Raw genomic sequence first — 24,261 nt, 5'->3', positions numbered from 1 at the left:
CAGATTAGATTAGTATTTGTTCCATAAATCATGAATACGGCACTTTGTAATGATGCGGGATGTGTCAGGTTAATAAAAGGTGTCTACACAAGATATTACATTACACAAAATATTACATGACACTCAATATTTTTAATTTTTTTGTGGGGGTTGGGGAAATTACCCACTTACTATATCCAAAAATTCATCTAATGAGTAGAAGGAGTTGCCATTAAGAAATTCTTTAATTTCCTTGTAAATGCTATATTGCTATCTGTCAGACTTTTTTAACGCTATTAGGCAAATGACCAAAGACTTTTGTGGCAGCACAATTTACCTCCTTCTGAGCCAAAGTTAGATTTAACCTTGAGTAGTGAATATCATCCTTTCTCCTAGTGTTGTAGCCATGTACACTGCTATTACTTTTGAAATCGTTCTTATTGTTAATAACAAATTTCATAAGTGAATATATATATATATATATATATATATATATATATATATATATATATATATATATATATATATATATATATATAGTGAGGCTACAGTGAAGATCTCTAGATCTTTAAATAAGTGTCTGCAGGATGATCTCTAGATCTTTAAATAAGTGTCTGCAGGATGATCTTGGATGAGCTCCAGCAATTATTCTGATTACACACTTTTGTGTAATGAATACTCTTTTACTCAATGATGAGTTACCCCAGAATATGATGCCATACGAAAGGAGAGAACGAAAATATGCATGGTAAGCTAATTTACTCAGATGTATATCTCCAAAATTTGCAATGACCGTAATAGCACAAGTAGCTGAACTCAAACGTTTCAGCAGCTCCTCAGCGTGTTTTTTCCAGTTCAACCCCTCATCATCAATGCATACACCTAGAAATTTTGAATATTCTACCTTAGGTACAGAGTTCTCATCAAAGTCTGTATTTATTTATGGTGTCATTCCATTTACTGTGTGGAACTGTATATACTGTGTTTTGTCAAAGTTTAATGAGAGCCCATTTGCAGAGAACCACTTAATGACTTCTGAAAAACATCATTTACAATTTCACCATTTAATTCTTGACTGTTGGGTGTGGTAGCTATATTTGTATCATCGGCAAAAAGTACAGGCTTTGCATCTTCGTGATTATAGAATGGCAAGTCATTAATATATATTAAGAACAGCAGAGGACCGAAGACCGAACCTTGCAGCACCCCATTCTTGATTGTTCCCCAGTTTGAGAAATCACCAGTTTTTTGCATATTATGTGAACTGCTTATTTCAACTTTCTGCATTCTTCCAGTTACATATGATTTAAACCATTTGAGCACTGTCCCATTCAAACCACAGTACTTTATCTTGTCTAGAAGTATTCCATGATTTACACAATCAAAAGCCTTTGATAGATCACAAAAAATCCCAACGGGTGACTTCCGGTTACTCAGAGCATTTGATATTTCATTAGTGAAAGTATATATAGCAACTTCCATTGAAAAACCTTTCAGGAAACTAAACTGACATTTTGTTAAAACTTTATTTTGAACAAAGGTGTGCAGCTACTGTGCAATACATTACTTTTTCAAGAATTTTGGATAAGGCAGTCAGAAGAGAGATTGGGTGGCAGTGACTGACATCAGACATATCCCCTTTTTTTATGCAGTGGTTTAACAATGGCATACTTCAGTCTATCTGGGAAAATGCCCTGCTGCAGAGATCTATTACATATGTGGCTCTGCAGAGATCTATTACATATGTGGCTCTGCAGAGATCTATTACATATGTGGCTAAGAATCCCACTTATCTCTTGGGAACAAGCTTTTATTATCCTGCTGGAAATGCCATCAATTCCATGTGAGCTTTTATTCTTGAGTGAGTTTATTATCTTCCTAATTTCAGAAAGAGAGGTGAGTGGAATTTCAATTTTAACAAATTGCATGGGTAAGGCCTCTTCCATTAACTGCCTTGCTTCTTCTAATGAATATTTAGATCCTATTTTCTCTACAACATTTCAAAAATGATTATTCAATATGTTTTCGACTTCCAGCTTGATGTTTCTCAAGTTTCCATTCGCTTTGATGGTAATGCCATCATCCTGTACTCTTGATTGCCTTGTCTCCCTTGTAATAATATTCCAAATTGTTTTGATTTTGTTATCAGAGGTATTAATCTCAGACATGATGCACATGCTTCTGGACTTTTTAATAACAACTCTTAATGTAGCACAGTAGTTTTTATAATATTTGGTTGTTTCTGGGTCATTACTCTTTCTTGTTGTTAGATACAGTTCCCTTTTATGGTTACAAGATATTTTTATTTCTTTAGTAAGCCAAAGTTTTTTTGCATGGTTTCTTATAATTAGATTTAACTACTTTCTTGGCGAAACAGTTTTCAAATTCTCTTACAAGTGTATCACGAAGTAAGTTATATTTTAAATTAGCATCGGGTTCCTTGTACACCTCATCCCAGTCTAATTGTTGAAGATTTTCTCTGAAATTTCTAATTGTTGAGTCATTAATAGAACGCACAACTTTGGAGGGTAGTTTTGAATTACTGAATGGAGCTATGTCATATACTGTAACTAGCTTAGCATCATGATCAGAAAGCCCATTCTCAACAGGACAAGAATTTATGTTTTTAAACCTATTTTGGTCTATAAAAGTGTTATCTATAAATGTGCTGCTGTCCTTTACTACCCGAGTAGGAAAATTAATGACAGATGACAAATTGAAAGAACCGAGCAAGACTTCCAGGCCATTCTTCCTATTATCCTCTTTCAGTGAATTAACACTGATGTCCCCACAAATAATAATTTGCTTTCCCCTATCTGACAGATAGCACAACAAGGCATCCAAGTATTGCAGGAATAAATGAAAGTTTCCTGAAGGGGACCTATATACTGTTACAATTATAAAAGAGCCCTCCTTCAGTTTAAGTTGACAGGCACATGCTTCTATATGTTGCTCTAGACAAAACTTTTTTGTATCTAAGCTTTCTACACAGTAATAACTTTTGACATATATGACAACTCCTCCTCCCACCTTATTCTCTCTACTCATACGTGCAGCTAGTTTATAACCACTGATATTAGATTAGTAGAATAGAAGATGACAAAATTGATGGGATTATAAAAACTTTATTATTTTTTAATCTATATAAATGAACAACTTTTTAACCAATTATACTTTGCTACCAAGGAGCATACTAAGCTAAAGGTGATCATCTGTTTCTACTGCGAAAAAAATTATTGAATATCTAAGGCGCTGGACTAACAAAACATGAAGGCAGTTTTCTTCCATTAATTTTTGCAGCTTTAGCTTATTTTGCAACAATTGGTTCATTATGTGGCAGATCTGCAGCAACTGCAAATACAGTGCTAAACAAGAACAAAGGTGATCAAGAGATAGAAGAACCAAAAAGACATAACTTGGAAATGGAAAAGAAGGGCAGTGGAATGAAAGAAGTAAAAATCATTTCAAAGAAATAATCAAAAAATTTAATGAACCTTTATCTAATTTTGACATAGAAAAACTAGTTAAACAATTAAAACTTAAATCGGTTTCGATGCATTTTTATGACTGATGAACTGCCAAATGAACCGAAAAATTTAGCAAGTGGAATAGTAAATTTAGATACTTCTGATCATGTTGTAACTCATTGGATTTGCTACTATAAAAACACACATATAAATTTTGTTTTTGATTCATATGGAGGAAATATTAGAAACAATAATTTATACTACAATATCAAGAGAATTCAAAATTCAAATGAAATAATTTGTGGACATTTGTGTCTATGTTTTATAAAACTGTTATGCAAAAATTGTAAGTTTAATTATATTTTAAATTTACTAAATGGACATTTTTGGAAATAAAGTCGTTAAGGATTTTCAGTCATTAGAGGCACAAATTATTGGTGAATTAACTTCAAAATTTGAAGATTTTCAATCAAAAATCTAAGATTCTCTAACAGAAGTAGACTCAAAAACATACGATGTAGTTAAAGAATTTCAAAAAGAATTAAATGAAAACTTAGAAGTTGCAAAATATTATATTGATTTAAAAAATAGAAGAATTGTTAACAGTAATGATACACTTGATTTGAATGCGATTAGTAGAAGATATTTGGAAACAAGACTTTTAGAAGCTGAACAACAATATATAAATTTTTATTCCAAGAAAGATATAGAGAAAGTTTTATCAGATTACTTTTCAAAAGGCGATTTAACTCGATAATTAAATTAATTAAGTAATCTTAACGATATTATTGGTATTTATGATGGTATCATGGAACATCACATGAATGAAAGAAATAAAAACCAAAGACAAGGTTAATTCAATGGAAAATGTGCTTAAATCTATAGTTTCAAATTTATATGGAAAAGCTGGTAAAGATCTACAAGTAATAGAGTCTTTAGACGCAAGCAACTAATTAAAATTATTTTTCATTCTATATAAATGGAGAATCATAATCAAATTTACTGTTTGAAGTGCAAAAAGCTTACTGACACACTTCAACCTCATAGATTGACAACCAAAAATGGAAAACAAAGAATTGAAGGCTTTTGTTCAATTTGTAAAATGAAAAAGAGCAAATTTGTTTAAACAATTTTTAGGTGAAGGTCTAAATATTCGAGACCAAATTAAAAATGAATTACTTAAGCCAATGAGAAAAAAATCTGAAATCACTAGTATGGGAATCCGGGGGATGAAAAGAGCAGCAAATAACCGAGAAGTGTGGAGGAAGATTGTTGAAGAAGCCAAGGCTCACCAAGGTCTGTAGCGCTACTGAAGAAGAATGAGAAAAAAATTTTAAAAGAAAAATGTAATTTCTTTTGGAATAGATGATCTTTGGCAAGCTGATTTAGCCAAAATAGACTCCGGAAAGTTGAAAGGAATATCAAAGATAGAGGATATAAATATTTATTGAATTTGCTTGGGCTATCTCAAAGCTAAAACAAGTAAAAATATAGCTGAATCTAAAAAAAAAAAGGTCATCGCTCCATCGCCAAAAAAAAATTTTGAAAAAGATAATGGCAAACAATATTATAACAAATAATTTCAAGAGTTAATGAAAAAAGTTAACATTAATCATTATTCAACTTTTAGTGAAATAAGAGCATTTGTTGTTGGGAAATTTTACAGAACATTCAAAGGAAAAATGTGGAAGAAAGTTGCTCTTCAAGGAAATTATAAATGGGTTGAAAGTTTCGAAATTAGTTGATGAGTACACCAACACGAGACATTCAACTATGAAAAATGGCGCCAAGGGTGTAAATAAAGAAGCTGAAAAAAATCTGATTGAAAACTGTCTACATAAAAAATATTTGCTAGATGCTGAGCCCAAATTTAAAATTGGCAATAAATTGAGAATAAGTAAACATAAAGGAATTTGAGGAACAATACACTGCCAATGGGTCAACAGAAATTTTCAAAATTGAAGATGTTGATCTTTCCAATGAAATAATTGGAAGATATTGACGGAAATTTTTATGAACTAGAAATAATGAAAACATGTTCCACATGTTTACCTCGTTGAGAAAGTTTTGAGAATGAAAGGAGATAAAGTTTATGTTAAATGGTTGGGTTTCTATAATTCGCACAACAGTTGGGTTAGTAAAGCTAATGTCATTTTACAAAATGTTAATAAAGACATTTTATACTTAAATGGAGAGTGTTATTGAAACTTTAAACATTTTTGGCATCGAATATAAAATTCATTATGCATATTGTTTCAGTACAGAAGATGATTTTATTTTGATGTTCAGAGAAAGTTTAACAAAAGAGACTGAATTTCAAAATTATTTGAAAATTTTAAATTTGAGTTGATGGACTCAAATGATGGATTTAGTGAATTTTGTCTACTAGATGTATATAAAATATTTTATGAATTATTTACAATTTAATTTTGAAGAAAGTATTTCCAAATTTAGTTTTATATTATAAGCAACATTTGCTAGATCATTTGTAATGGCATGCAACAGTTCTGGCGAATACTCAACCAAAGTGTTGAAATAATTTTCATAACAAACTATTCTGAAAGTTTCTTTCATTCAATAATATAAATTTATTGAATTTGGCACATAATTCTCAAAAATTCTTCACAATTTCTAATTATATCTATTTGCTTTTGTGCATTTTTTAATTGTGCTCAGATGACGTAGTATCCGTAACTAAAATTGCTTTATTTCAAAACAAGAAAACTTGGTCTTAAATTTTGATCGTTCAATTGTGGAACAACACGTGGCAACAATGTATTAATTTATTTCTTTCACGTAGCATTTCTACAGTTCTATCATGTATTTTATCTGACTTTTTTGTATAATTACCCTTAATTTTATTCAGTTCTTTTAAATGATTTATTTGTGCTTCATAAAGTTATTTAGCATTAATCTTTATCTTATATTCTCCACGTTTTCGAATGGACAGCAAAATAACATGAGTAATCCATTTTCTAAATTGTTTTGCTTCTTCTCTAGATTTTAAAATTAAAGAATGAACACCTCCTCCATTGATAAGAAATGAAGATTTTTCATTACCTTTTGACCTCTCCATTTTGGAGTGTTTTAAATATTCTAATATTTTTTTTTATCTTCATGAATATGCTTGAAAGCTTTATCTACTTCTATATACTCCAATAACTCTGCATCATGTTTTGCTTTAAACCATGGCTCATTATTTTCATCAATAATTATTAAAATCATTTTTGTTGTTATAAATGAATTTATTGATTTTTAGATCCACAAGGGACTTCATTTACACACAAAACAATGTAATATTTTTATATTTTTTAATTCTATTAAATTTTTTTGTTATAAATGGAAAGTGAAAATACACCAATAAAAGTATTCTATCACACCTGTTCCCTGAACTCCTGAAGATACACACTGACTGTGGATATTTTATCACAGACACAGTCCCTCTGATTGTTCAGACAGGTCACAAAAACCGTCCAAAGATGTAAACAACCATGCACGAGAAGGGCCTACTAGACGAAGGGGGTCCGACAGCCAATCAGTTCCAGTCATTCCACCAGGAAGCAGCTACACGGGTCGCGTTGTTTGTAGTTCAACCATGCATAGACGGCCAATACCACTGTTCGATCACGTCCAAATTGTTACTTTCTGCCAGGAAGGTCCCTCACCAAGGGAAGTGTCTAGATGTCTCTGAACCGAAGCGATGTTGTTCAGACATGGAGGAGATACAGAGAGAGACAGGAACTGTCTATGACATGCCTCGCTCAGGCCGCCCAAGGGCTACTATAGCAGTGGATGACTGCTACCTACAGATTATGGCTCGGAGGAACCCCGACAGCCATGCCACCATGTTGAATAATGCTTTCTGTACAGCCACAGGACATTGTGTTACAACTCAAACTGTGCACAATAAGCTCCATGATGCGCAACTTCACTCCCGACATCCATGGCGAGGTCCATCTATGCAACCACGACACTATGCTGCGCGGTACAGATGGGCCCAACAACATGCCAAATTGATCACTCAGGATTGGCATCATGTTCTCTTCAGCGATGAGTGTCGCATATGCCTTCAACCAGACAGTCATCGGAGACCTGTTTGGAAGTAACCCAGCCATGCTGAACACCTTAGACACACTGTCCAGCGAGTGCAGCAAGGTGGAGGTTCCCTGCTGTTTTGGGGTGGTGCTCATGGCAGGTGCTGTAATGGCTGTACAATATGTGAATGCCATCCACCGACTGATAGGACAACCATATCGGAATCATATTTGGGGGGGGGGGGGGGGGGGGGGTTGTGACGACATTCGTCATCAATCACAATTTGCGCCCCTCTTTATGCACATCTTGTGAACGACTTCCTCCAGGATAATGACATCGCTCGACTAGTGTGTCCAGCATATTTTCCAGACATGAGCCCTATCGAACATGCCTGGGATGGATTGAAAAGGGCTGTTTATAAACGATGTGATCCACTGACCACTCTGAGGAATCTACGCCGAATCGCCATTGACAAGTGGCACAATCTGAACCACCAGTGCCCTGATGAACTTGCGGATAGTATGCCATGACGAATACAAGCATGCATCAATGCAAGAGGACGTGCTACTGGGTATTAGAGGTACTGGTGTGTACAGCAATCTGGACCACAATCTTGAAAGGTCTCGCTTTATGGTGGTACAAGATGTAATGTGTGGTTTACTTGAACAATAAGAATGGCGAAAATGATGTTTATGTTGATCTCTATTCAAATTTTCTGTACAGGTTCTACAATTCTCGGAACCGAGGTGATCCAAACTTTTTTTTGATGAGTGTAAAATGGTTTGTCCACTGTGCAACCAAGAAAAAGAAGTTCATACAGAAATTTAAAAAACTTAATTTGCCTTCAAAATAAGGCTGTAAAAATTGTACGAGAAAGATGCAAAAAGAATGTGTTCCTATCACGCATAATAGAAAACCATTCTTTTTGTGAAAAATATGGAAAAGAAATTAAAAATGCCTGTATGTATTTTAACTGTGATCATTCAAAAGACGAGAAATTAGCATTACTTTATCAAACATAAAGAAAGAGAATATCAAAAAGTTGAATTTTTTGTGGTAAATTTATCTGTAAATATTATTTGGAAACACATCAAATACCATATCATGAAAAAAATATCAAAAAGTAATTCATTCTTTATTTTGTTGTCCAAACATTTTTATAATCAAGCATCCAAGGATTTAGATACTTGGAAATCATTTTAATTTTCTAGACAACAGTTTAATACTTTTAAGAAATCTTTTTTCTCATCTTTCATTTTATTTAGATTTAATTTATAATGTCCATATCGCAATGTATTAATTCCATCTTGTAATGCAACTCATTTATCACTGTCAGAACTTTAAACAATGTTGTTGCATTCAACTGTATACAATTCATGTCGAAATGATGTAATTAAATTCATTTTTCTCTATTACTTTATTTTGCCATCCAAACGCTCTTTATAATCACCAAACTGATTTCATTTTTCACAGCTGATTTCTTAACTCCTTCAAACTTTATAAGCATACATTTTCTATCTTAAACTCACATGTCCAAGAATGATTTTTTTCACTATTTCCATCCTTCATTTTTCCTAAAACTTTCTTGTCTACTTGCAGATTTCCATAAATATTGTCTTTTCGATAATCACTTGTCTCAAATTTGTCTACCATTGTCTTCATGTCTTTATAGAAATCTTTAGTACTTGTATCATAAATGGAAGGACCAGTATCCATATAACATAGATCAATATTGTCCCCATATTTTGGCTTCATAACATTATAGTGAAAATCATACATTTTTCTTTTCGAAATATCTAAAATACTCATTCAAATATAAATTGTTTTATCCAACATTAATTTTATTTTCTTCATAGGATCTGCTACTAGATTTTCTTAAAATACTGTAGTATGCTCATAATTTGGTTTTGAAACATGTGTTGTAGATATTCTTGGACCTGTAATGATTTCTAAATTTTGTCTATGTGTAATGTTTTCCATTTTTTCAAACACAGAATTATTCATCAATTTGTAGAAACCTTTTTCAAAATTGTTAGCTGCCCTTTTTCTCATTTCGGTATTAAAATGAATGTATTTTTTCAGCGAACCTGACTGTTCAAACGATAGGACTATGAATTTTCTTTAATTTTAGTGTAAGATTTAATTATTGTTTAAGATTTCTATAATGCAGGGCTTATGTTTCTTTGTTATTCTAAGTTGTTAATAATTTATTTCCTCCTTCTGGGGCCAAAGGTAGATCTGTATGAAAATCATGTAATTTTCTTGGATATTCTAGATCAACTAAAAAATATAGTCGCATTTATAATAATCTGGAATTTTAAGTATTTTTTCTGCACTATTATATTTTGGCTCTATCCACTCGAAATTTCTGAATGGCAAAAATTGAGACATTGCCCAACCATAAAATTTGTTTCCATCTCAACATGCTACATAATTTGACTTGTTTTGACTCAAATTTTTCATGTCTTTTGCTTTTGCAGATCTTTTAATACTTTGAGAAATTCCACCTCTAATTCTTTTCTCAAGAACCAAGATCATGTTATAATCGTATAATAAATGCAATTTCATTTTTCTCTTTTTTCACATAGAATGGTGATGGTTCTTGTTGTCATGTCCTACTTCACGAACCACGGGCAACGTACGAGTGGCCAAGTAAGTGGTCCTGACAGTCGGGATACCAGTTACTTTGGAATAAGGCTGGGCATCTCTGACATTCTGAGTCGTGGTCACCTTTGTGCTCAGACGGCAAAGACTACCAAATCCACCGGTTAGTCCCTCAACCATTAGGGGTAAAACTCAATGGGACCCGGGCCAAGTAATGCTAGCAACCTGCTTCCCTGGTACTTTAAATATGATGCTGGTAACAATCAGAGCAAAATGCCTCAGACCTTTTTTTGGAGGTGACGGAGTTCCACCTCTAACTGACAAACCAGGGGCTCCTAAGATACGACTCGGCAAATTAATGGTAACGAGATGGGGAGCTATTAATATCAATGGGGGCTACTCTGGGAAGAAGGTAGAGCTGGCAGAGGCTGCAAGTAAGATGGGGTTGGACGTTTTAGTTGTTAGTGACATTCGGGTAAGTGGTGAGAAAGAAGAGGAAGTGGGAGAATACAAGGTCTACCTGTCAGGAGTCAAAGCAGGAATAACACAATGGGGTGTAGGGCTTTACATCAGGAAAGAAATAGAACCCTGCGTAGTTGCAATAAGGTATGTTTGACAGTGTCTAGCAAGAAAATTAGGATTGTGTCAGTATATTCGCATTGTGAAGGGACAGATCAAGGTAAGATGAATAGTGTTTATGACGCACTCAGTGATGTAGTTGTTAGAGTAAAGGACAAAGACAGTGTTCTGCTCATGGGTGATTTTAATTCCAGGATTGGAAATCGAACAGAAAGGTATGAAAAGGTTATGGGTAAATTTGGAGAGGATATGGAGGCCAACAGCAATGGGAAACAACTCTTGGATTTCTGTGCCAGTATGGGCTTAGTAATCACAAACTCCTTTTTTAAACATAAAAACATTCACCTGTATACTTGGGAAGGCAGGGGAACCAGATCTGTCATTGACTATATAACAACAGATCAGGAATTCAGGGAGGCTGTGAGGGACACAAGTGTATTCAGGGGATTCTTTGATGACACTGATCACTATTTAATCTGCAGTGAAATTGGTATTGTGAGGCCGAAAGTGCAGGAGGTCAGGTCCATATGTAGGAGGATAAGAGTGGAGAAACAGGATAAGGAAATCAGGCGCAAGTACATAACAGTGATCTCAGAAAGGTACCAGTTAGTTGAATGTAGTCAATTACAGTCATTGGAAAAGGAATGGACAAGGTACAGGGTCACAGTACAATAAGTGTCTAAAGAATGTCTTAGAACAGTAGTGTTAAAGGTAGGATGAAGCAAACAGCTTGGTGGAATGACACAGTCTACACAGCCTGTAAAAGGAAAAAGAGGCGTATCAAAAATGGCTACCGTATTTACTCGAATCTAAGCTGCACCTGAAAAATGAGACTCGAAATCAAGGAAAAAAAATTTCCCAAATCTAAGCCGCACCTGAAATTTGAGACTCGAAATTCAAGAGGAGAGAAAAGTTTTAGGCCGCACCTCCAAATCGAAACAAAGTTGGTCCATTTTAATATGAGACATAATTTAGGTCGAATGAATGACGATACAACTACAGTAGTTTGGTTCGAGTCGTAAGCTTAGCAGTTAAGCTTTACAAGGTAGCCATTCCTATGCGTCAGGCGCTCCGTCCGTATTGATACGGGTACCCTTCCATTTTCACGTGCTTCGTCTGGTTTGAATTGATTGCTTATTTTTCTTTGAACTGATAAGTGCCATTTTCTTTGTTATAGGTGTTAATGTCAATCTAAGCTGAAAATGCATTACTGTACTGTGTGATGCATTGTTTGTCGCATTCTGATAGTGCGTGTTCACGGCCTGCCGCCGCTCGTGGCATGGTTTGCTTTTCTGCGCGCTACCGCAGCTTGTCTCATTAGCGAAACAATGGGAAGAGACTGCTATTTGTTGTTACTTATGCTGCTGCTTTCTTTGATAATGATCAACAAGAACCAAATAATAGACTGCGTATGATAAAAGATGTTCTGAACGAGAGTTTAGCGAAAATTTTTCCCCGTTTGAAAATCTTTGCAGACGCCGCTTTAGTACATTACATTACATTCTGCACAGAAATTAGTCATCTTAGATTTAAAAATCTAGTCAGTTGCCGTGCTTCATTTCTGGCTGTATCACTATTAGCCATAAGAATAATACGAATATAAACATGACATCATATGTATATTCTTCCGCGTTTGCTGTTGTCTCACTCTAGTTTCGTAGTTTATTAGGCAGATAGGATTTAAATGAGATAGCAGCAAACACGAAAGAATACATCGCAAAATGTTTATATTCGTATTATTCTTATGGTGAAGAGAATACTGCATGTGATTCACAATTCATAAAAGTTCCTATTAGCAACCATCTCTTCTCACAGGTAGGAAAAAATTCAGAACGTAGAGTTGGCCATATTGACAAATATCCCAAACAGTCTTGCTAGTCAGATTTTCGTAGTACATTGAAATGCTGCTACATTCGAAGATGAACAATACGGAGTTTGTATTTACTTTGTTGGATAATGTATGAAAATGCAGTGGTCGAAACTCGGGGCGGAGAAAAAAGCTCGTCTTCCACTTTTTTTTTTTTTTACTGACACAGAGGTTTTGGCGCCAGTGTTTATCCTTGTGCCTGCAAAGCAAGCCTGTGTAGCGCTACATATTTTTGACGGCAGAAGTTAGTTGTGGCGGCACCTACCAACATTTTTCAGAACTTCCGCTTACTTTGCACTCGATTCTAAGCCGCAGGCGGTTTTTTAGATTACGAAAACCGAAAAAAAAGTGCGGCTTAGAGTCGAGTAAATACGGTACATACTAGAACTCAGGTAGACATAGTTATGCTGAAGAAAGAAACAACGCCAAACAGATAATTGCAGCATCCAAGAAGAAATCTTGGGAAGACTTTGGAAGCAGGTTGGAAACTTTGGGTCAAGCTGCTGGAAAACCATTCTGGAGTGTAATTAGCAGTATTCGAAAGGGAGGTAAGAAGGAAATGATAAGTAATTTGGACAGGTCAGGAAAACTGCTGGTGAATCCTGTTGATGCCTTGGGCAGATGGAGGGAATATTTTGAAGAGTTGCTCAATGTAGGTGAAAATGCGATCATTAATGTTTCAGATTTCTATGTACAATGGGATAGGAATTATGATGGAAAAAGGATCACATTTGAGGAAGTGGAGAAAATGGTCAATAGACTGCAGTGCAATAAAGTGGTTGGGGTGGGTGAAATTAAGTCGGAACTCATCAAATACAGTGGAATGTCAGGTCTTAAATGGCTACACAGAATAACTGAAATGGCTAGGGAGTCGGGACAGGTTCCATCAGACTGGACGAAAGCAGTAATCACACCAATCTTTAAACATGAAACAGAAAAGATGTGGGTAAAATCTTCCCAGGTATTGTTGAAAGGGAAGTGCGAGTATTAGTTGAGGACAAACTGAACGAAAATCAGTATGGGTTTAGGCCTCTTAGAAGTTGTCAGGACCGGATCTTTAGCTTATGGTAAATAATGGAGAAGTGTTACGAGTGGAACAGGGAACTGTATCTATGCTTTATAGATCTAGAAAAGGCATATGACCGGGTTCCAAGGAGGAAGTTATTGTCTGTTCTATGAGATTATTGAATAGGAGGCAAACTTTTGCAAGCAATTAAAAGGTCTTTACATAGATAGTCAGGCAGCAGTTAGAGTTGACGGTAAATTGAGTTCATGGTTCAGAGTGGTTTCAGGGTAAGACAAGGCTGCAACCTGTCTCCACTGTTGTTCATATTATTTATGGATCATATGTTGAAAACAATAGACTGGGTGGGTGAGATTTGTGGTGTCACCGCCAGACACCACACTTGCTAGGTGGTAGCCTTTAAATCGGCCGCGGTCCATTAGTATACGTCGGACCTACGTGTTGCCACTATCAGTTATTGCAGACCGAGCGCCGCCACACGGCAGGTCTAGAGAGACTTCCTAGCACTCGCCCCAGTTGTACAACCGACTTTGCTAGCGATGGTTCACTGACAAAATACGCTCTCATTTGCCGAGACGATAGTTAGCATAGCCTTCAGCTACGTCATTTGCTACGACCTAGCAAGGCTCCATTACCGGTTACTATTGATACTGAAACATGTACCGTCAAGAGCGACGCTCATCATTAATGGATTAAAGTTAAGTATTCCACCAGCTACGTCCGTTTTTCTAAAGTCTAAATTCCTTGTCCTGTTCCAGACCTCACGCCAGCCTGCGTGAGCTAAAACATGTGCCTTTCGGCTTCCTCTCATACCCGGTGTTGGCTCTCCTGCCAACCCACAACAAGATTAAGATATGTGAACACAAAATAAGCAGTCTTGCATATGCCGATGACTTAGTTGTGATGGCAGATTCGATTGAAAGTTTGCAGAGTAATATTTCAGAGCTATATCAGAAATGTAAGGACTATGGTATGAAGATTAGCATCTACAAAACGAAAGTAATGTCGGTGGGAAATAAATATAAACGGATTGAGTGCCAAATAGGAGGAACAAAGTTAGAACAGGTGGACGGTTTCAAGTACTTAGGATGCATATTCTCACAGGATGGCAACATAGTGAAAGAACTGGAAGCGAGGTGTAGCAAAGCTAATGCAGTAAGTGCTCAGCTACGATCTACTCTCTTCTGCAAGAAGGAAGTCAGTACCAAGACTAAGTTATCTGTGCACCGTTCAATCTTTCGACCAACTCTGTTGTATGGGAGCGAAAGCTGGGTGGATTCAGGTTACCTTATCAACAAGGTTGAGGTTACGGATATGAAAGTAGCTAGGATGATTGCAGGTACTAGTAGATGGGAACAATGGCAGGATGGTGTCCACAATGAGGAAACCAAAGAAAAACTGGGAATGAACTCTATAGATGTAGCAGTCAGGGCGAACAGGCTTAGATGGTGGGGTCATGTTATACGCAAGGGAGAAGCAAGGTTACCCAAGAGACTCACGGGTTCAGCAGTAGAGGGTAGGAAGAGTCAGGGTGGACCAAGGAGAAGGTACCTGGATTCGGTTAAGAATGATTTTGAAGTAATAGGCTTAACATCAGAAGAGGCACGAATGTTAGCACTGAATAGGGGATCATGGAGGAATTTTATAAGGGGGGCTATGCTCCAGACTGAATGCTGAAAGGCATAATCAGTCTTAAATGATGATGATGATTAACATAGAATCCCAAACTAGTCCAGGAACTGTCGAACACCAAGATGGATCAAATGCATAAGATTTAATGCACGTATCTCTAAAATTTTCGAAGATATCTGCTAAATTTAAAATATCAGATTCATTATATAATGTTTTATATTCATCTAAATTTTTGATGTTGAACTTCTTCCAAACTGTTTTTGCTCTTTTATAATCATCAAGAAATATCTGATTTATTAAGTCTTGAATAAAAGCACTCTTTCTTGCAATTTTTCTTCCGAGTCCATATATTCATAATGATGAACTCCTTTTGTAATTATAAATCTAGTTGCTCACCTTCAAAATATTTTGCTGTTTCTCTAAATTGTTCTTTTGTAAGATAATTTATCGATACTCTAAGACATAAATTTGAAGGTATCCAAAAATCTTAATGTTAATCTATCTTCAATGTGTTTACTAGAAGAAATACGTATGTGTTTGTTATTTGGAATTGCATCAGTATCTTTCTTATCTTTTGCTAATTCTTTCATAAATAAATGAACATCCTAATTTGTTAAATTATGAATTTAAACTGGAAGAAATTTTGTATTTTGATCATTAAGACTGCAATCTTTATGTGCTGCTTCACGATATTTTCCTGTCAAATGGCAATCATCTTATACTTTCTTATCATCAAAGTCCACTCGTTCACAAATGTGACAAATTTCTGAATTTTTAAAACTGATTATATCTTTAGTCAATTTCACTGGAACATTTTGTTTATATATTCTAGTAATTTCTCTTGATTCTTTTTATAACATTTCAATGAATTTTTGTGCTGCTTCTTCACCTACATTTGTAACTGGATTTTTATAGATTTTTTGGAATTGGCAAATGTTTTTCATGTACGATTTTTCAGAATTTGGCTGACAAGTCTGAAAATCTTATAATAAAAATTCGAAATCTGCATTAATGACAAAAGGAACCCTTAATGAACGATTATAATTTTCAAATTCAATTTTTTGACCTTAGGAATGGATATCTATTTTTACTTCTTTATGTTCTTTACAATAGAGCTCGTGAATCTCTAATTTTTCTTGTGAATAAAAATATCTTAAACAACAACCATAAAGATAAAATTTATGTCCATTTTGCGATGTTTGTGTGCTAATTAATCTAGATAGATTTTTTATCCAACAATAATGTGAATTATTTTCATCTCTAATTAAAAGAACATTTGTATGTTTTTCTAGTTTATTTTGCGTATGGTAAACAGGATATACAATAATTTTTTCTCCTCTTCACCACGTCTTTCAGATGAATAAAAGTTAATTGAAATGTTCGATTTCTTATCAAATTCTGGAATACCTGTTAACTGAACTAGAGAATTTATTTTCTCTTTTTCAAAAATTTCATCTAATTATAATCCAACATTTTTATAATTATTTACTGTTTTTACATGGTCACTTGATGGATATAAAGTGGATTTTATTGAATAAAGAAAGCATTTCTGCATTTTTTACATTAACTACAGCTTTTTTACCATTAATTACTCCATAAATTGGGTTGTGTGTTAACATTTAACTCTGAATTGTCTGTACAAAACAGAGACCAATCAGATTTTTTTTTGTGTGTTTCTTCCACTTCAGTTATTAGTTTATTCGTTGTGTTTTGCTAATCTTCTAAATCTGTTGTTCTTAATAAAACTTAATTCAATGTTTTAAAATTAAATTCTTGGATTTCTTCTTGTCTTTTAAAATAACAATAAAATTTCATATGAACTGTAATTGATCTTCTTCTGAAGATATTCTTTAATTTGGTGACTATTTCTCCTTTAATTTCATTAAAAATTGTTGTGGTTCCACAATATTATCTGAATTATCCAATCCATAACTACTTATTCTTGATTCGAAAGCTAAACGTTTTATAAGAACTCGTTTGGGTGATTTGAAAAACAACAATCTAGAAAAGTTCAAGCCTGGTAATTTCTTCTGACAATTTTTTTGCTTAATTTCTTATTATTTTATCCACTAGACATTTTTGAAGATCATTCACATTGTTGTCGTTAATAATTTTGTCCTCATATATACATTGATAAGATCAAACAATTGTTGTTTGTTATGCTTAGAATATTTTTAAAATTTTTCTTTCTGCGAATTTTATGAAGTTCACCCGAAAGATTTTTTGCTCAAATCATCGTTATTAATTTTAACTTCAGCTCCTTTGATAAGGCCAATTAGCTGACTTTTTCTAAATTTAGAAGAATTTTTTATTTTTCTCTCTTTCCCGATTTGATGAAGTTCTTTTGGAGATTTTTTTACTCACATCGTCATTGCCATTGTTTGTATTGTCAACAGGACTTACAATAAGATCGATCAAGTTTTGCTTACTATGCTTGGAATTGTTCAATTTTTCTGTTTTAGCGATTGAAGTTTTTAAATTTTTATATTTTAGTTCTTCCTTCCTCACATTTTTCTTCATTTCTCTCCTATTAAAATAATTAATAAATTGCCACAGATCAGCTAGTTAAATCTGAGTAACCCTTTTCTTTACAACAGTTTTCTAAATCTTTTAAACTCAATACTCTCTTCCCTTCACAATAATTTTCTAAACTCTTAAACAGCTCAACTTTGGCCACCATTTTTTCCATTGTATTTAAAGAGGAGCAAATTTGATTTTTTTATTTAAACATTTTTGGTTATATTGTACCTTCGAGATTTGGCTGTTCGCATTTATAGAAAAAAAATTTTTTAAAAATGATAAAATTGAATTTTATTTTTTCAATTCAGGTAAATGAGATTTGGCAGCTCTAGTTTATAGCAAACAAAATTTAATAAAGAAACTTCCTGGTGGATTAAAACTGTGTGCCGGACTGAGACTAACTCGGGACCTTAGCCTTTCGCGGGCAAGTTCCCTACCAACTGAGCTACCCAAGCACGACCCAGGCCTCGTCCTCACAGTTTTACTTCCACCAGAAGGACAACTGATGCCACGACCCCACACTGACAGAAGTAAAGCTGTGAGGACAGAGCGTGAGTCATGCTTGGGTAGCTCAGTTGGTAGAGCACTTGCCCACGAAAGGCAAAGGTCCCAAGTTAGAGTCTCAGGCCGGCACGCAGTTTTAATCTGCCAGGAAGATTTTTATCAACACACACTCCACTGCGGACTGAAAATTTCAGTCTGGAAAATTTATTAGTTTTAAAAATTTTTAAATGAGAAAAAAAAGAATTAGATTTTTCAATATGGGGAAATTATATTTTTTTGTTTGGGGGGGAATTGAACTTGACATCTGACTTAGGGATGCTCTTTGGTCCAGAATCAGCATAGATATACTACTATTGTGGTCTGATAATACAATCTGTCATGACAGGCTCTCTGTAAATTTTCGAAATAATGATTGTTGTTAATGTTGTTAATAGTTAAGTCAAGAAAATTGTTTAGTTAGTTTTTTGTTTTATGGCAAATTTTGTTTTGGGGTTAACTCATTCAGCACTTTATGTATTTCATGCACGTAACCAATAAAAATTATTACATACAAAAAATTAGTGATTCTTTAGTAATAATGGAATTACACTAATCCATAAAAATCTGACAAATTTGTAGCCCAAACTAAGAAAACCATTAAAATATTTCATACATTACTTACAGAATATGAGGAAGGACATATATACCTATGAACTTCGAAACACCAAAGTTCTGTGGACACCCTAAGACACGCAAATTATCTGTTCCTGTATATCCTGAAATACACAATGTTAACAGACCCACATTCTATGTAAGCAAGAAATTAAATAACCTCCTTAATAAATTTTACACATACAACAACAAAAAATACACTAAATAACTCCAGAACAAAGGCTAAAAATCAGCAGACATGAAAATACCACCAAATGCAAGATTTGTTGTTTTTGCCATTACTAACCTATACACGTACATCCCAAACCAGGAAACAAGAACAAAACCTACTCAAAGACAGGAAAATTCTGATACAAAGCACTGCAGAAATTATACAACTAAAAAACAACAAAATTACTTTGAATTTGACAAAATATCTACACAAAAATATGGCATTGCTAGAACCATAGCTGACGTATCCCTTAACAGCTTGGAAGAAAATTTCTTCAGAATGAAAAACTTAAGAAATCAAAAAATCATATACTATTACAGATTACTACAGATACATAGATGACACTTTAATGCTTGGAGAAGGTAACCTCACTGACATATGATATACATAAAGCACTGAATCAATTACATCCCAAAATGAAATTTACCCTAGAACATGAAACTAAAAAACCATTAACTTCCTCGACTATTAAAAATATCACTAAGAAACGTTAGCATCTGAGATTTCCAAACTGACCACTTTCCAGGTAACTGGATGGGCCAAGGGGCGCCAACTGCATGGCTACTATATTTACCAGATGTGACATGTCTGAACTTCGAGTATATCGTGTTTGTTCCAACCTTACAAGCTTCTCTAACAGAGCTCAGAGCTAGAACTGATCTCACAGTTGAACAAGTCATGCCTGACATGTTGCAGAGAGTTTGGGAAGAAATCACCTTCAGACAGGACGTGTGCCACATAACCAATAGAAGTCATATCGAATCTGTTTAGGTATAAAGTAAAAAAACTTGACTTTTTGCTACAGAAGAATACCAAACCACGTCTTTAAGTTAAGTGCATAAATCAATGAGTTTTCAAAAGCATAAAGTCCTTTTTGATAAATCTATTATTGTACATTAGTGAAAAATAATTATGGAAGAGTGCATAAAATGTTGTCATTTTGCACATAAAACGATTTGTGAAATCATTGCATCCTCACAAACCTCAAAATAACATCATACTAACCAGAAGTCTCTGGCACTCGGCCTGTGCGTATATTGAGAGATCCTGTCATAACAGTACCAATTGCTGCAATACCTGCAATAACTGGTAATGTGTCAATCACAAATGAGACTTCATTCTTTTGGTATTTTGCCAAATTTTGTGCATGTCCCAATATGCCAAATCCAGTCACATCAGTAGCACCATGAGCTTGACACTGCAGCATAAGTTCAGCACCTAAACAAAAATTAAGAACCTCTCAGAACAAAACTGTCTTAATGGTTCATGTAACAAGGTGAAAGAAGATTTTATCTTTTAGAACAGTCTTAAAGTAAGGCACCACAATTTTATCCCTCTTAAGCGCACGCGAAAAAAAAAGAAACACACACACACACACACACACACACACACACACACACACACACACACACACAACCAGCATGCACACCTACACTATTGGTGCAAAAAATGCCTGTGAGTATGTCACAAAATTAACTGTTTTTACGCGATCAGCATCTCCAATCCTCTACCGCAGCAACAAAAGTGTTTAACCTGCAAACAGCGGCTGAATACAGCAACGAACCTCAAATGGGGAGTAAATGTAGTCCGCAGCTGGTGTTATACTTTCTTGTTTAAACAATTGTGTATTGCAGTTTGAGGATTAGCATTAATAATCTGCAAAATAAATATTTTTTATCTATATGCAGTATTACTACATATGACAGTGTAAGTATTAAAAGCACTCTACCACTCCAATACTTTCATAAGCAAACTCAGCAATCCCACAAAAATTAAGTCACTGAACTGCATGTACAATTTCAGTTCTTAACAATATGCACACACGGAATTTTTTGACAGTATACTTCAATTACACATTTCATTGTCTTTGTGCTGTTACAGCCAGCCTTATACAAAACTATTTCAGACAAGAAGACAGTGAGCTCACATGAAACGTTGTAGCAGTCATTTACTGATATGACAAGGAATGGAATTATACACTAGCATAACTTTCATTTAGACTCAGTATGGGAAAAGGAGGAGTTGTTATGTATGTTACAGTTGAAGTTACAGCCTAAAACATGAAACCAAACAGTTTTTGTGCAGATTACATGTGGAAATGTAAGTTGGTGAGTTGTTACTAGATGACACACCTGAAAATTGTAAGTAAGGTTCCAGATCACTGCTGAAAACACTGATTATTACAGCAGCTGTTTTGGAAGATTTCCATTTTCAAGTACACCTACACTGTCCTGTTGTATATGTAACATCTGGTGTTGGTGTGATTATATCTGGTGACTGTTCTCACTTCACATGAAATTCTAAAATAACAATTTCACATTAATTTTGTGCTGTTTTATACAGTATGGCATAATATTTTGATATAATAATAGATTTTACATCCATGGTGTGAACTGTCAAAAAAATTACAGGAAATATTTACAATATTATATAGCCTTGAGAAGGTGATTCTTGGGGGTGGGGTGGGGTGCAAAGAACTGGAAAACCAAGGAATTAAAAGTGGTGTCAGGCTGGGTTACAAGAAACAAAATCTTGAAATCGATTGTCTCACTTCTGCAGATGATCAAGCAATTTTTTCTGATTCCATGGAAAGAGCTGAGAGACAGATTAATGAGCTTAACGTACAAGCACAGAAGACTGTGCCTCCAAATTTCATTTGAGATAACCGAGTTTATAATGAACATAAATTCACCACCAAGAGAGCTTGTAGGGGATTAAGGCAATATTAAGCGAGTTGAAAAGTTTAAATATCTCCAAGAATGGATAACAGCCACCTTATCAGAGAAAGAAGTCTTCATGTCACGCATGAATAAAATGGAAATGGCATTCCATTTAACCACAAACATCTACAACAGAAGATTAGTATCGTTCAATGCAAAGTTAAGGCATTACTGCAGTGTTATCTGTCTGGAGGTCTTGTATGCTTCTGAATCCGTAGTAATGAACAAAAAAGGCCTAATCAAAAACCTGGAGGCCAAAGAAAGGAAGATTTTGAGAAAGATCTTAGGTCCCATCAAAGATAACAGGGAATATAGAAGATGTCCTAATCATGAATTATATTCCCACATAGAGAAGATAACAGATACCATCTGGAAAAGGATTATGTTTTATGGACATATGACCTGAATGAGCCCTGGAAGACTCACCAATCATATCACTACCTACTTTCAGGAGAAGAAAACAAAATCGACCTGGTTCACAGAGGTGGAGAAAGATCTTTAAGAAGTGGGAATCACCCGTGACATCATCTTGGAGCATGTCCCACTCAAGGAGAAACTTATGGCATGGCAGGGCAGGGTTTCCAAGAAAAGCCAAAACTAAAAACATAAGAGGCTTGGACCCAGGAGAGGAAGAAGCAACACCGAGAATGCATGCAAGAGCACTGGGCAAACATCAGAACACAAAGCAAGACGGTTGAAATAATGTGGTCCAAAGATGGCCTATATGAAATGAATGAATGAATATTATATCAAAATATTACGCCACACTGACTCAATGTGAAACTGATATTTTAAAATTTCACATGAAATATAAAGAGAACGGTCACTAGATACAGCCACAGCAGATGTTATATATACGTAACGACAACATAGACATATTTGAAAAAGGAACTCTTCCAAAACAGTTGTAATAATCAATAAATGTTTTAAGCAGTGATACTGGAACTTTACTTATAATGTCCTTTCGACACATATTTCACTGCAGTCCCAATCATCAAGAAACTAATACCTGAAAATGTTAACAGTCTACAGAAGGCTATTTCAGCTTGAACGCCCACCCAGGGACAACTACGCAGACAATGGCACACAAGGGCAAACAGCTGATGTGTGGCAATCTGGCAGCCGAACTGTGGTTTACACAATCATATTCTACTGGTTGAGCGCAAGCGGCAAGTTGTAGCCATGCAGATTACACTTGCACAAAATGTGTGCAATTGGGATGGTAGCCTACACAAATTGCTACTGCCTGTGGGTGTGCTGAGAGATGGGCAATGGTCCTTGCACCATGGGGCAGTGTTGGAACACGCTGGTCTACAGATCTGCACTGGGAAACTTTAGCTAGTTGTGAGAAATCTAGCTTCATTTTGTAGCTATTTGTCAAACAAGAAACAATTAACAGTTTTTACAAAAGTACATAAATTTTGTTAACAACTTAGATTGTAAAAAATGAGTTGGAAGTATTATTTGGATGTTACAATCCACCTGCAGAAGTGAATTTTTTCTCATGTACAGCCAAATAGCAGATAACATTTTGATAGCTTGTTCAGGCTGAACAACTATTAGTGGCCTACCTGACCATTTTGGACAACTAAGGATATTGGATAATTTAATGGCATACAGTTTCGAGGCAAGTCCATACCAAAAATTGACACTTATAATGATTCCAGGACACAAGGAAGTATGTGTTTCACCACACTAAAATGAAATTCCAGAAACATTTGAAAAACACTTTCCTAAAAAATCTTTAAATTTCATAAAAACAACAGTAAACCATAGATTACTAAATTGATTGAAACTATTTTGTAGAAAGGAGAGGGAAATTCTCAATGCTGCTGCAAGTAAAGATAAGAGCTGTACGGTGTTACACTGTCCAAACGTAATGTATTCTGCAAAATCTAGTGTGATTTCTTGACAAGTTATTAAGAGGTTTGGAAGTATGCACACTGTAATAAAAATTCAAAATGCTGACAATATGTATCATTGTGGAATGAGATACGAGATAAACAGGCAGTTCAAAATATAGTGTCATGAACTGATGAGAGTATACAGTACTGTTACAGCCCAAGCTGCTAGTAGTTGTATACAGGGAGGTCCATTGATCGTGACCGAGCCAAATATCTCACAAAATAAGTGCCAAACGAAAAAACTACAAAGAACGAAACTTATCTAGCTTGAAGGGGGAAACCAGACGGCGCTATGGTTGACCCGCTAGATGGTGCTGCCATAGGTCAAACGGATATCAACTGCGTTTTTTTAAATACGGACCCCCATTTTTTATTACATATTCGTATCGTATGTAAAGAAATATGAATGTTTTCGTTGGACCACTTTTTTCGCTTTGTGATAGATGGCGCTGTAATAGTCACGAACAAATGGCTCACAATTTTAGATGAACAGTTGGTAACAGGTAGGTTTTTTAAATTAAAATACAGAACATAGGTACCTTTGAACATTTTATTTCGGTTGTT

The 24,261-nt window shown here is 34.9% G+C and overlaps 1 protein-coding gene across 2 annotated transcripts in view; it reads right to left on the bottom strand.

Annotated features, from left to right (window-relative positions):
• The window catches only part of LOC126185118 (selenide, water dikinase 1-like), a 165,765-nt gene that overhangs the window by 6,361 nt on the left and 135,143 nt on the right, over positions 1–24,261 (bottom strand). The window contains exons 6-7 of one of the 2 annotated variants that reach the window (XM_049927937.1): positions 20,079–20,291; positions 18,873–18,966 (exon numbers count right to left, since the gene is read on the bottom strand). In XM_049927937.1, the coding sequence (XP_049783894.1) occupies positions 18,873–18,966; positions 20,079–20,291 (307 nt within the window). The remainder of the gene's footprint in view (positions 1–18,872; positions 18,967–20,078; positions 20,292–24,261) is intronic. The other variant, XM_049927936.1, reaches the window with a different exon arrangement.

The sequence above is a fragment of the Schistocerca cancellata genome, chromosome 4 (genome assembly GCF_023864275.1).
Source record: "Schistocerca cancellata isolate TAMUIC-IGC-003103 chromosome 4, iqSchCanc2.1, whole genome shotgun sequence".
In the NCBI taxonomy this organism is placed as follows: domain Eukaryota; kingdom Metazoa; phylum Arthropoda; class Insecta; order Orthoptera; family Acrididae; genus Schistocerca; species Schistocerca cancellata.
Note: the sequence above shows the minus strand (reverse complement) of the source record. Positions and strands in the feature narration are given on the sequence as shown.